The sequence below is a fragment of the Haliaeetus albicilla genome, chromosome 24 (assembly GCF_947461875.1).
Source record: "Haliaeetus albicilla chromosome 24, bHalAlb1.1, whole genome shotgun sequence".
Taxonomy (NCBI): Eukaryota; Metazoa; Chordata; class Aves; order Accipitriformes; family Accipitridae; genus Haliaeetus; species Haliaeetus albicilla.
Window position 1 is genome coordinate 417,744 of NC_091506.1, and position 14,923 is coordinate 432,666.

General features: G+C 38.9%; 1 protein-coding gene across 6 annotated transcripts in view; it reads left to right on the forward strand.

Annotated features, from left to right (window-relative positions):
- The window catches only part of TMCC1 (transmembrane and coiled-coil domain family 1), a 202,940-nt gene that overhangs the window by 94,691 nt on the left and 93,326 nt on the right, over window positions 1-14,923 (forward strand). For 4 of the 6 annotated variants that reach the window (XM_069811722.1, XM_069811723.1, XM_069811721.1 and 1 more), the window contains 2 exons: window positions 3,508-3,564; window positions 6,341-7,052. In XM_069811722.1, coding sequence (XP_069667823.1) covers window positions 6,507-7,052 — 546 coding nt within the window. In that variant the 5' untranslated portion in view covers window positions 3,508-3,564; window positions 6,341-6,506. The remainder of the gene's footprint in view (window positions 1-3,507; window positions 3,565-6,340; window positions 7,053-14,923) is intronic. The other 2 variants (XM_069811725.1, XM_069811726.1) reach the window with 1 other exon arrangement.

Genomic DNA, 14,923 nt, shown 5'->3' on the forward strand with positions numbered 1-14,923 from the left:
GCTTTTTTTATATATATATATCTATATATCTATCTCTTTATCTTTTGTCCCTGGTTTTTCTTTTGGACTTCACTAGAATTCCAGGAAATCTTTTCTTGGGTGAATTTTGGAGGAGGAGGAGGAAGAACTATGTCTTGAAAACTACAGGTATCCTTTCCATTAAAAATACTGTTGTTTTCTGTTTTTCTTCCCTGTATTCTGCCATCTTACTGTCCTGGTTTCAGCTGGGATAGAGTTAACTGTCTTCCTAGTAGCTGGTACAGCGCTATGTTTTGAGTTCAATATGCGAAGAATGTTGATAACACTGATGTTTTCAGTTGTTGCTAAGTAGTGTTTAGACTAAAGTCAAGGATTTTTCAGCTTCTCATCCCCAGCCAGCGAGAAAGCTGGAGGGGCACAAGAAGTTGGCACAGGACACAGCCAGGGCAGCTGACCCAAAGTGGCTAGCGGTGTATTCCATACCATGGGACGTCCCATTTAGTATAGGAACTGGGAAGTGGGGGGCAGGGATTCGCCGCTCAGGGACTGGCTGGGTGTTGGTTGGCGGGTGGTGAGCAATTGCACTGCACATCATTTGTACATTCCAATCCTTTTATTACTACTGTTGTCATTTTATTAGTGTTATCATTATCATTCTTAGTTTCTTCTTTTCTGTTCTATTAAACCGTTCTTATCTCAACCCACGAGTTTTACTTCTTTTTCACGATTTTCTCCCCCATCCCACTGGGTGGGGGGGGGGAATGATTGAGCAGCTGCATGGTGCTTAGTTGCTGGCTGGGGTTAAACCACAACATTACCTATGTTCTTTGTGTTTAATTATTTCTTGTACAACTTTTTCTTCCATTCTTGCCACAGTTCTCCACTCTTTGACTTCTAAAAAATTATTCTGTTATAATAGCTAAATATACCTGTTTCTTCAGGTATTGGGTAGTCATACCACTATCCAGTTGGGTTTTTGGGGGTCAAATTATTTACTCTATTACCGTTGTCTTCCTCTTTGAATGTTTTCCAAACCGCAGCCCCCTTGAATTTTACACCCATTCCAGTTTCTCATGAGTTCCTCTTTCTGACAGGATTAGCTGTGAACACCCGGAGCTTTGTCTCCTTATTTGCTCTGCTGCTTGTTGCTGCTGAACAATGATGCTTTTAAAATATCTTAATGCTCCTGTGGATATAAATTACTTGATAGGGTTCCCAGTTCCCATGATATGTGGTTTTCCAGTGTGTAACTGTTGCCCCTCTAGTCTTTCTTGCTAAACTGTTTGCCTTGATACAGAATCCATTAAACTGACCAGTTTATGGAATAAAACAAATGTGAGGGTTCCTTAGGTAGTTGTACTTCAACATTAATGTTAAGGGTTCAAGATGTTCAAATACAGCATAAATAACAGGCATTTGAAATATTCTACAAAGGGCAGAATCTCTTCTGTTTTCTTTTGTTGAAAATAATTTTCTTCCCTATTTCTACAGTTCTGTACTGTTTGTATCTGTAACAAGTACTCCAGTTGCAGCTAAGTCAGCTCTGAGCTGGCTTTCAATGGTAACTTCAGAGTTCATTTTATTTACAAATAGCTGTGGTTTTGAAGGGAATTCATTAAACCGATGCATTTAGTTAAGCTTTATTAAATTTTACTCTAAAATATAACGGGCCAAAGTCTTTTCAGACTTCTTATCTTGATCTTAGATATTTGACACATTTTTGAAATTTTCATGTTACAAAGTATTTGATGAAGAAAAGTGAAAGAATGAAGAGAAAGCAACAGAGCCCTTATGTATGGGAAAAAAAAAAAAGCTAAAGTTGTATCTACTCTTCGTAAGTACAGGAGAGTGAAGGAATTTTGATTAGCCCAGTGCAGTAGCTTTTCAAAGTTTAGAAAAAAATGGAGCTTCTGACAGAAAATGAGAGATTTGGTTTGTATGTCAGTGAAGGCTGTGATTCATAAGGGAGAAGATACAAGTAGTTTTCATGACCTTACATCTCAAAGCCCATCTGTGGGCGCTCTGGAAGGCGGACTCTGCAGCATAAAGGCTGGGAATTAATCTGAGCAAAAGCATCTGTTGACCTACAGGGTCCTGTAGGGCATATCTATGAAGACCTCACTGGCAGAAGCTCCTACAGTTCTTAAAAATAACATTAAAACTAAAAAAAGAAAAAAGACAAGTAGAATGGCTACGAAGTTATGTTAGCAGCACCTCATATGTTAACAATACTTCACATATTGTGCCTAGTTCTCCACTTACACTATCGTAGAAATGTAATTTCTTCTATGTCAAGATCTTTTAAAAAATGTGTTCATTCACTTTTTCCTAAGTTCTTCGTATTTGCTGTCATCACTTTCTTCATATTCTAGCATTCCACTTTTGTGGTTCTGATTAACATTTATCTTTATCTCTGCCTTCTTGGAGGTGGGAATCTGGTGTGTAATACAATAGTCAAAATGCCCCAGTTGTGCACAGTCTTGTAGTGTTCTTCTGAGGGCTCATGTATTCTGAAGCTTGTGTCCCTGTTTTCAAGAACTAGTTGAGTAACTAATAACCTTTGGGAAATCTGGGTGATGTAGCTGTGTTTCAGAATAGTACGCGAGTCTGGCTAGAGAAATGTGGTCATTGTATCTGCTCTTGGCTGTCCTGGTGTCATCCTCTGTTGTGTTCTTCTCGCAAGCATCTGGCCTCACCTTGGGCTTGTTGCAGAAACATTAAACAGATCATCAAAATGCCCTTGAAATACTCTGTTCCCTCCTTTTGGAAAGGAGAGCAAGGCCAGGATGGTGTCCTTGGGCATGTTGTGCTTTGCCTAGGCTGGACTCAAACCTTCAAATCCTTTGTGCTCGTTCTGTGTGAAGGCTGTGGCTGGATCCATTACCTCGTCTCTGCACAGACAGGTTCAGTGTGTAGGTGGTCTGCTGTTATGGAAAGGGGCTGCCCGGGGTTTACAGCTGTAGTGGACAGGGGTTGGTTTTGTTGGCCTCCTGATGGGGGTTGCTGTTATGCAGGGTAGCAGTTCAGCCAAGGTGACAGAGCTTCCCTGTGAAATGAACTGAAAGGTGCTCATGTTTCAAAGTGCTCGCAATTCTCACCTCCTGTTAGGTGAACTCCAGATAAACAAAAGCAAGCTGTTTGACCTATGCCCAGAACATTGGCATGACTAAATAGGAGAAGAAAATAAAATCTGTGTGGACCAGTCTGACCTTGCAGGCTGGAGCCCTGAAATCTACCTGTGCTTTTGGCACCACATATGGTGGCCATATACCCCAAGAGAAAATGTTCCTTCACAAGAACTTCTTGATTAATTCTGTAAGATTCAGTTTCAACTTCAATTATGTTTGTATCCCTTCAGTTATTTGAAAGACTTTAAAATAGCCCAGCTTCCAGAGGCGCTTGCATTTAAATGAAAAGAAAGTAAAAATTTAAATAAGTTAGAAGTTGGAACCATGTTCACTTTGTTGTTTGTGTACATCTTTCCTCCCATTTCCAAGAATTGCATCTCATACCCAATTTCTTTTGCAGTTTTGTTCAGTGGAGGGACTGCTGTATGTCAGCCATGCTAAAGGGCAAGTGATGGAGGCAAGTACTAGTTTATATATTCACAGTTATCTAATATTGTTTTTGCCAGTTTCTCCTTTTGAACTGTTTTGTTTCCCAGTGCTGCTGTAAAATAATTGCACAAATGAAGGACTATATTAGCATGTTCTGGGATGTAATAATGTTATAACATCTGCTCAGTGAGACCGTATATGGAATTGTGAATTTTGTCCCTGATGTACTGTATTCTCAGGCAAAAAAGAAATGTATGTTTTTGAACTTCATGCTATAAAGTACTCCATTTCCTCCCTCAAACAGAATATACAGGTTGTTGTAAGTGGGGGAAAAAAAACAAACACAAAACTTAAATCCTAATGCAAGTAAATGTGCTAATTAATTCTGCTGATTCACAGTTCTTCACATTTATAAGTGGTTTTATTCTACTGATTCACCGTTCTTCACATTTATGAGTAGTTTTTTCCCAGAAGTAGGTACTAGGACAAATAAGTAGTTTTAAAGATCTTCATACCAGATAGGCAATTTGAAAAGCTCTTTTCGGGCTCAGAACAGACTCATCATATGGAAATATGAATAGGCAGATGACCGCAAAGCTCCCTATAAGAGCCTCTTAAAGAATAAGAGTCAGTGTAATTTCATAAATCAGTCACAGAATACACAGGGGTACTAGTGACTCATTTGTGAGCTAACTAGGCTGATTTGTTTCAGGTTGGTTTGTAAATTGACATAGTGCTAATTTAAGCAGGTTAATGGTTTCCAGCAGATAATGCATGGAACTCTAGTTAGACTGAAGTGGTGTTCTTTAAGATCAGCAGTATTACCAGTGGTAATCTGGATAGAAAGCATGCAGAAGATCAAAAAGATACTGGTTAGAGAGTATATTGGGTATCTTTGGTAGGAAGTACAGCTCTTTGGTGAGTTCTGACTGAAAAATGAATACTGAGCGAATTAGCTAAAATGAAAAAGGCAGTTATGGGTCAACTGCCAGGTTTATATTTTATATGCCAAATAATTTTGGGACTCTTGCTTTTTAGCCAGTGAGGTTTGTTTACTGAACCATTTGGTCTGTTGGATGAAAAGGAAAATCTAGGTTTGCCTTTTTTTCCCCTAAAACTTAAATTGAGTAGAGACCTGCAATTCAACTTCCTGGAAAACCTGTTACACAAGAAAAAAAAATATTAAAAAAGAGCAAGCTTAAAAGTCAAAGCATAATACTAGTCATAAAGGCACTTGAAGTCATTTAAGAAAGTGTTAAGTATGTAAAAATAAAAGGTTGGTTGCACTTTTTTTTTTATTCTGCCACACAATTTCTGCATGAATATGGGTAAATGTATTTTTCTGGAATGTAGTTTATTACTTTGCATTTAATGTGTTATTGATTAAATGGGCCAATATATTTAACCTCAATGCTTATAACATGTTCAAAGTACTGAGATAAAATCCTGTATGATTCTAGTGTTTTGCTTTCTGTAAGTACTGAATTTCATCTTGCCTCCAGCTGATAGCAACGACATTTGGAAAAAAAAGAAAAGAGCGTGAGGCAGCTCTTCTGATATTTTTGGATGCCAATTTGGAAAGCATTTTGGAATATCAGTTTAACCCCTTGTGTCATGTTTCAGATGCACAAAACTCAGTGCTCTAATTATAACCTCAATGCATTATGTTTCTGCAGCTGTTTTAAGATAAAAATGAATGCTCTCAAATCCCAAAATGTTGCATTTCAAATGAAATGTTGGGTGTTTTTAAAGCACAGGCTGCTTTCTGCCAAGATTGAGGTAGACCTCTGTGATCTGGTTTCTGTATTTATAGAAGCCTAATCAAAGCTTTCTCGTGCAAGAAAACAATGATCAGCTTCTGAGCATGTGATCTCATGGTGCTGATGTGAAACTCTTTCAGATACTGTGTCCTTCCTTCCTTCCTTCCTCATTCCTTTGCTGTACTTCTCCAATAGTGTGTTGCTATATAAGTGCTCAGCTGCATTGTATAACCAACTCCTGCCTGAGCCCTGCTGATAGGTAAGGTTGAGCTCTCTTGGAGAAAAGCTGTGTGTTTCCTCTCTGCTAGAGACAGAGCTACACATGCATGGTGCTGCTCCCTTTCAGATTGGTGGCTTAATCTACTTTTAAAAAGGCATTTTTGTTTTCTCTGAAAACTATGGACAAGACTGTGCCAATTGAAACCATTTCACTTGCCTGTTCTTGCTTGAAGACAGATTTTCACATCTAGTTTCCAGTGCCATCAGTGGATGTTGGCAGTAATAAGTCATTTCTTACTATTTGGAAATGCATAACTGATTTGGAAATGTTCTGTTTTCTTGCATATATTAAATACTGTGAAGTTAAGCATTCTACAAGAAAATCAGGTAGGCAGAGTAGACATTACATTTGAAGCACAAAATACCAGGTCTTTGTCAAGGAACAAAATTAATTCTGCCAAAGAGACTACTAACATGCTCTTCAGAAATTTAACCTCATGTTCTGTTAGATATTATTATGGGCTTGTTCTTAATAAACAAACCCCCACTGGTTTCTCCTTGCTTCTCCCCCTTTTGAACAGCTTTTTTTACCTTTCTTGCTTTCCTGTACCCTTTGTGCTGAGCTTCTTCCCCTAGGCGATGAATGACTTGTCTCCTACAAGCTTTGGCTTCTGCATACAGCCTAGATGCAGCTAATACCACATGGAAGGATGTTTGGAAAACTGATATATTTTGTTCTGTTAATGGCATGTTTTGCGCATTGGATTTTTTAACCCACTACTTTCTGCATGGTTGTATAATAATGACTCTTTTGTTTAACATTAGATAAGCATGAGATCACCGTGGCACAGCTGCATGTGTAGTCACTCTTGAAGCAATTGCACACCTAATTGGCTGACAATCTTGGCATTTTTAAAACAAACACAAGCCTTTTAAAAGCAGGGGACGTATTTATGTATGAATAGTCAAATAAACCTGTTGGGTGTCATCAATGGAGCCCTCTGGCACTGAACAGTTGTGTGATGACCCTGATCCTGGAGGCAAATCCCAAGATCAAGAGACCAAAAAACAACATGAATCAGAGCAAAAATTATCCAAAATAACCCATAATGCTTTGGAGAACATTAATGTGATTGGTCAAGGCTTGAAGCACCTTTTCCAGCATCAGCGCAGGAGGTCATCAGTTTCTCCGCATGATGTTCAGCAAGCTCAGGCTGAGCTGGAGCCTGACATGGATTTGGAAAGCCAAAGCGTCTGTGCTGAAATTGATGGTGTCTCCACCCACCCCACAGCTCTGAACCGGGTGCTTCAGCAGATCAGAGTGCCACCTAAAATGAAGAGAGGGACGAGCCTGCACAGCAGGCGGGGCAAAGCAGATGCCCCGAAAGGAAGTCCACAGATCAACAGGAGGTCTGCCCAAGATAGTCAATCAGGTCGGCCCAGATCGTCATCTACTACAGATGCTCCCACAAACTTGTCCGTGATGGAGATTGCTTCTTCTGTCTATGTAGGTGGAGAGGAGGCCACAACAGCAGCAGTAAGTTACTCAGATTTACCTTTGGTTATCATCTCCTTGTATGTTTTCTTAAGCCTTTTGAATCTTGTTTTTAAAAGCAAGTTTCTTTTAACAAACACTAATGCTACTGTATTCAAAAGCTGCTTCAGTGGTGAAGCAAAGAGCTTAAAAGATGCAAGCATTAGTCATTTTCTCACATGGCAGGTGGCTTATTTTATATGTATTTGATCAGTGAAATGAGAGCTACTTTTGAAACACATTAGGCTGGTTGGATGGCACACCACAGTCAAACAAGGAGTGATGGGAAGAGCAGCAGCCAGAGTAGTCCTTAACAGTTGTTATCTAGTTCCTGCAACAAAACCTTGCATTTACGTAGATGGCTTTTTTCTTCCCCTCTTGTTTTATTGTGTATTTTATAAAAGTGAGGAATTCCAGTTTGAGTGAATGGTGCTGTCAATCTTTTAGGCTGTTGAGAGGCTCTGGGAACACTGGTTGCAGCTTGCAACTGAACTGCAATGCCAGGTTGACTGAATCTGATTTAGATCAGCCTGGCTACTGTGCTGATAGGGGATCAGTGCTGTCTTTTTTAGTTTGCCTAGCCTGTGTGGAAAAAACATTCACCAAAACGACAGTCTCTGTTCTGTGACATGTTCTTGCAAAGCTATGCACATCGGCTTATTGGTGAAGTCAAGAAATAGTGTTTGTCTTACCATCTCTTCTTTCCCAAATTGATTTAGTTGAAGCACTACTTTTTTTGAAAGACTAGGTTTCTGATTTAACTTTAGCTATAACCTATATTTTCCTAGAATTCTTTGCAGCCTTGTTCCTTGGGGGACAAACCCTTTGATAAAAATAGGAAGCATTGTGAAACTGATTTCTGGTTCTTATTCTCTTAATTAAAGAGGGTCTGACCATGACTCTTGGACCAAAAGAAACAATCATGCTAGTGTTTGATGCTGTTGAAATCTTCAGGACTGTGCTTACATAGATTTTTTCATTATGAACATTTGTTCTCCTATACTACAGTTGCTTTGATGTTGGCTAGACGACAGTGGATTGGGGCTGAATCCTCAGTCATCCGGAGGTTGCCTCACCTTGTCTCTGCAGCAAGATTGTTCCCTTGTTGTACATTGTTTTCCTCCCCTTGAAGCCTACTTTGAAATATTCCAAGAGAAAACCTTTTCAGAGTATTCGGCAGAATAATATGCTTCCAATATATTTTCCTGATAGTCATCTGGAAATTAGCATATCTTGCGTTTACAGATGGTAATTACAAAGTATTAGCATAAATTACAGTGTCATTCTAAGGCAGTGAGTGAAGTTTCCTCTTGGGAGAAGCATTGAAGGAGTCTGCCTGGAGCTGTATCTGGGTTTTTTGGTTCTTGCCAACAGTTAAAAGAATAGGAATAGTAATAAAGTAGTTAGGAAAAGCATACGCTCCCCCAAGATGGGTTAACTTTGCAATTGAGCTGTGCCAATTGAGCCATTAAGAGGCCTCAAGAAGAGGCCTCTTAATAGCTTCAGGTTTATTTGCTTACTGGCTCTCTTTTCATTGTGAGTGAATTCATGATCTTTGTTTTAAGAGAATTTTCGGGAAAGTTGATAGTTTTCTGAGTTTGTACCCAAATCCAGCAACTTAAGTTTATGAAGCAAGCTCTGGTGTGTTGGTTTAAAACTGTAGTTCCTTTACTTCATGTGTGAGCAGGGAGATTGAACAGGCTAAGCATATTAGGTAATTAACATGGGAATATGGGAAAAGACCTGGAGTGCAGTGTCCTTTCTCCCAACTGTGTCAGCTGGTCTGATGAAATGTTACCGCCTTTGCCTAGATCAGTGGTCTCCAAAGTGGGGTGTGTGCAAGACAATCCATTGGAGTGTGGGAAGAAAATATTTTTTGTACCATTAATAAGTAAAATAATTTTTTAAAATAATGGGTTTTATATCTTTCTTTTCCTTTTTAATTTCTATCTTTGTGTATGTTTTATAATGTATATAATGTATTGGTTCAGTAATACATGTATATAGTTTATAAATAAATGTATTGGCAGTCCATGCTCAAAAATTTTTTACTAATGGGGTGTGCAGCCAAAGTTTGGAAGCCACTGGCCTGGATGAATTGGGTCACTTGGCAGGAATGACTGTAAAAATGAGAACTATTAATCTGATAGTAACTGCATTCTGCTACAGCATCTTCTATATGCGAGAACAAATTTACGAGTCAATTTTTGGTAGATAATGGCCTTTGATTATTGAGAAGCAGCAACTGTAGCTGCTCTTCCTGTTGAGGAGCCTGCCATATTGAGAAGTGTTTTCTATGAACAGTGGCTCTTCTGCTACTTAACCAAGCAGTCATTTCAGAGGTGGATGTGAGAGTGGTTCTTGTTGCTGTTTGCCGTGTCCTCAGCTGGTATGTACTGGGAGTTGTGGAAAAGGGGCTGTTCAGGCTTTCTCCCCTCCATATTTAAGAGAGAGGGGAGAGGACTGGAGTCTGAAAGAGGAAGATTAAATGCATGTGAGGAAAGGCCTTCTTTGGGGACCATCCAGAGACCTCTGTGACTGGTTGTCCCTCTGTAGAGTTTAGTGAACCTCCAGCTGCTTTCTAATATTTGCATATTGCACCATTTTTCTGGCAGACAATAAAGATGTATTATATGGGTCTAAAGTGACATAACCAAGGAAATGCTGCCTTGCTTTTTCATCATGCTCTGGGGAAATATACCTTTGATGTCTAATTTGGGCATTTTGGTCTAGTGGAGAAGCTTTGTACAGCATTTATAGTGTGTCTGAGCTGACCTCAAATTTAGGTTTTGCCCAAGAGGATTTTCCTTTGTGGTAATAAACTGATGGATGTAGTGGGAAGGAAAGGGGACAGACTGACTACTGGGCCAGCAATCTCTGGATTGCATCTGGAGCATAGCCCCCAGGACTGTGACTATAACACAGGCTTTTAGAAGAGCAAGGGTCAAGAGTGGCCAAAGTTCCTGATGTACCTGAACAGAAATGAATCTTTTAAAAATCTTGGGAACATGAGAATGGAAAATCTGATATATTTGGTGTTTTTAAAAGTAGCTTCCTTGCTTACAAACTGCTATTGCAAGAAAGTGACAGCAGCCATCTCCCCTATGCATATGAGCAAGAGGGAGGCAATCAGCTGTTCCAGCAATGTTCACATTTTCCTTTGGTACTTGTATCTCTTTTGTGTGTGCATGCAGGGTGGGAACCCTTTGTTGCAGGACTGAGGGAAGCTGTGGAAATGAAGTTAATGCACTTCAGCATAGCTCCCCTCTCTCACACAATCCAAAGCACGTGTGCTGCTTCAGGACATAATACTTCACCCTTCTTAACCTGAGTCTTCCAGTTCCTCTGTTCTAATTGGGAATTGCTTCCTGATGCACATTCTGAAAACTATGGGTACACTTGTGTTTATTTGGATTCTATCTACTTTGGGAATGCCACAACATGTGTTGATAGGGCTCTGAGATTTGTTGTATTTATTTTTCCATTCTTGTTCTGTGTATTTCTTAAAATCTCAATTAATTCTCTCTTAGATCACCTGGAAAAAATGAAAAACCTGATGAAAAATAGCTGCACAGAAATAAAAAATGTCATCTTCTCTATAAAGTAAAATAAATAAAATCTTGCTTACTGGTCACTTCATTCTGTAAAGGTATTTCATTCCTGTAATATGAAGGTGGAAGACTTGTCATGAGTTTACTGGAGTCCTGGCTTTGCCTCAGTTACCATGTGTGTGCTTTCTTTACTCGTAAGCCTGTTCCCATTTGTAGCATAGATGGTACTGAAACAATGCTTCCTAGCTAACAAGATGCTACTTGGGCACAGGGAAAAAGCTGTTCAACAGCATGCAGCAACTGATCAAGACACAAAATAAATAATGCATTTCTTAATGAGAACAGCAGTGTTGGTGAAAGATTTCAGACTTGGTATCGTCTATTCAAGTAAAGAGTGGTACTGCTTTTAGCAACCTTTTCAGTTACTTCCAGAAATGTGGCTATGAACTGTGATAGCATTTGTGAAGACCCTTCAAGTTGCAATAACAGAGTCAGTGGGATTTCAAATTGCTCAGAAAAAGGAAATTCTTTTACAGATATTTTCATTTAAAATAGTTCATGTTGATTAAGCCAGAGGACCATATAACAAAATAAATTTAGGTATCATGGCAACTCTAAAACTTAATCTCTAGTACTAATCCTCTTGCAAAGAACATTTTTATTTCTAAAAGAAGTATTTTGCAGCTATGTGTAAAGTTTACCCGTTCTTTTGACTGCTGTTAGTTTCAATATTACTCTTGCATGTTTTCTTTGGTGAACAAAGACTTAAAATGAGAGCACAGAAACTGTTTGGTTTTTTTTAACAGAACCAAGTAAAAAACATAGCTAAAGCAGCTCTCAAGTTTGTTCTTAGTTTAGTCAAGTTTTCTGAAGGAAAATGTGTGTTCCTGCTGTTCCTTTAGCATTATTGTCATTTCAGTGTTTGAGTGTTTATGCTTGATTATTGGCTTTTGTTAAATATAACATTCTGCCCAGATATATGACAAAACAGGAGCTTTCTTGATTGTGCATAGTCTTAAGTGGGCTCAGAAACCTTGACTGCCTTCAGACTCATCAGCTGTTTCTAAGTAAGCTAAAGGCAAAAGTCTGGAGTTGTATAAGCTACAGTTTACTTCAGAGATTTCACAAGCTTGAGCATGCACTCAAGCTGAGGCAGTACCGATTCTGGATTTATGCTTATTTACACATGTAAAATTACAAGATAAATATGGCCTGTCATTTAACAGCATTAAATTCAATATGCAATTAATGACCTGTTGCTCACCTTATTCAGCATTCTGCAGTTGTACTTTCATGTGATGTAATTTTTTTTTCTTTTATGAAAAAAGACTATGGGATTATGTAATCTCAAATATGGACTTTCCCCACCCCAGTCCTGCCTGAAACTTTGTCATATCTTCACAGAAGATGGGTGCGTGCATAAATTGTAAATGTATCTCTAAGCAGCTTCAGTTATGATCTAAGTTGATTACTGTCTGAAGGAACATCTGGTTCCTGCCTAAGGGTGGTGATATAAACAGATGCTCTAAATAACCAAGAGGGTAAGGAAAAACAGAAAGTGCTGTGGATTCCAAACAGTGACTTTCTCTGATGTGTAAAATATCAAAACAAGCAAGAAAGGCAGAAAATTGGTTCATACTTTCAATGGGCAGTGGGACTGTGTAATCGAGTGTGGCATCTTTGATTTTTGTGCTTTGAAAAGCACTGAAGTAAAAGCTGTGACCATTGAAATCTAGTGGCAATGTGGAGCTTTGCTGTTGCTCAGTTTTGTTTTCCATGGTTGTCCATTTCCAGAGTCTCTGTGCACTACATAGCTTTGAGCTGAAGTAATTCACCACTATGAAGCATTTCTCTCTCCTTTCCTTCCACATTTCCTAAATTCTACTTCTTTGTGCTGGGTTCTCTGATAAGAAAATGGAAGCATTTGAATAATTCACCTAAATTCTGCAGAAAGCAGCAAGCCTTTTGGCTCAAAAGACTTTGAGCAGAACTGACATAGTCAACAAGGTATTCAACATTTTATCGCTAGTGAAAGGGAGATCATCTACTAAGTACCAATTAGTATAGTATCTTGGCTAGTTAGTATCAGGTGACTAACCATGAAAGCCTGGAAGACATTTGAAAGAATTTGGAATTCAATTTGCTATAGAGAGTTGTTTGCAGCATCTCTGCGGTTAGCAGTAAAAAACTAGAAATAATTATATTCTTCTATTATTTTACAAACTTCATTGGTGTATAGTTTTATCAGTTTTGGTGCAAGGCCAAGAAGAACTAGAAAGAAGTGGGAATGAATACTTCAATTTGAATGGATTTGGGATAGACAAAATGTCTAGCAAGGTGATCACTGCTAAAATGGCCCTGTGACTTAAAAACCATCCTAGCTGTCCTAGATGGGTTGGTTGCACTGAAGAATACGTATGTGTATGTTGGGACCCTGAGTGCGCTCCCCAGCTTCTAGAAGTTTGCCTGCCTGCATTCAGGGTCAGCTGGCTGGTAAGAGCTGTTGTGAAGAAAGTTAGGTATAGTCTCAGCAAGGGCCTGCAACTCCTCCTTTGGGAGCTGCTTTTAAGCTGAGACTCTTGCTCTCTCAGTTGATCAGAGCCCAGACCTATGGACTGACTTCCTGGACTAACCTTGGACCTGCTTCATCACTAGGGACCTGTGATGATCCCAGACACTTGGCTGAACCCAATGAATTATTCATCAAGAGAACACCACCCACAGCTTGCCTAGATCTCAACTGCTATGGAGAATGAGACCTAAAATTAGGTGGGGATGCTAGTCTCTATCACTGGTAAAGAAATTGGTGCACCTGCCTGTTACCTGTTACTACCTTTTGTCTTTTAGCAGTGTGCTGGTTTTGGCTGGGATAGAGTGAGCGAGCAGCTGTGTGGTGCTTAGTTGCTGCCTGGGGTTAAACCATGACAAGCAGTAGTCTGTAGAAGGGGGAAAAGAGTTTGGTGGGAGTGTTGGATTCTTTCTTTTCCTAGGAAATTTTGCCAAGTCCCCCCACTTTCTCTCCCAAGAGCTGGTAACAGCACTGTCTCACAATGTGGCACAAGAATTGGAAGAGTTATTCAGGAGCTCATTGCAACCCTACACCTCAAAAAGTGGGGATCTCTATTCCCCCCCAAAGAGCTAGAAATGCTAAGACTTCTGTGGTATTGCTATGAAATCTACATAATTTGGGGAGCTGTAATAGTCATGTGAGCTGCCCTTAACTTGCATAGGAAACACACAATAAAAAATTGGGAAATACAAATGCTTTTTTTTTCCCAAAGGATAATGTTGTCTGTTCAATATTCCATGAAAAGCACCACGTGTGTTGTCATATTAACATAATATCTTGCAGTTATTTCGTTCTGAGACATGCTATCTTAGTTATGGCATGTGTCTGTAGGTATTAGGCTTAAAGTGTGTTGATTCTGCTTGAAGTTACAAATTAAGGGTAGACAACTTGCAGGTTAAGTACAGATGATTATACAGCTTTAAATAACATATGACAGCTTTTACTGACTTTACAGTATAAAGATATAATGCATTTAAAAATCAGCTACATGTAAATTTTACATCACTGATACAATTACTGGCAGAGCTTCCTGGTTTATGGTTCAGTGAAATCAGGAAAGCATGATGCAGCCATTTGTTAAATCAACTTTATAAAAGACATCAGTGTTTTTGGCATTTGAGAAGCCAGCTTAGCATTCAGTCTGCTACACTGTCATAAATTTTTACTAAATTCATGAGTTGCTAAATTGCTAAAACTATAACTCTTGTTCAGCAATTTGTATTGCAAAATTAGTTACAATTCAAGTGGAGTCAGTAAAGAGCCAGGTAAAATCTGAAATTACTAGAGCTAACTTAAGTGCAACAGAGATGAAGTTAAGTGTGAACTCAGACTTTAAACACTGTCTTTTAAGTTACGAGACATCTGAAGTTGTTTCATGCAGGATTACTTTACCCCTAAATTTTCCTAATTTATTTAATCTCATTGAGACTAAATTATTTAATGACACTTAAACAGAAATAATTTAAAGTATCTGGCAGATAAGATTCAGTGATCAGGGTTGAGTCTCATATGGACCCTTGGGTTCTACTTGAGTCTATGGATTGTGTATACAGCAAACCTTCACTTGATTTTTTTGTTTGTTTCATATTCACTTTCTCAAGACTTTGCCTATTTGTCTCCTTCAGTTCTTCATGATTTTACCTTTTAAATAAGTTTGTTGCCTTCTTTTTTTGTTCTTAATAAAACACTACCAATTTCACTTTCTTGATTTTGCTGTTTGCTGATGACAGTGAGGATGCACTGACTCACCTTGC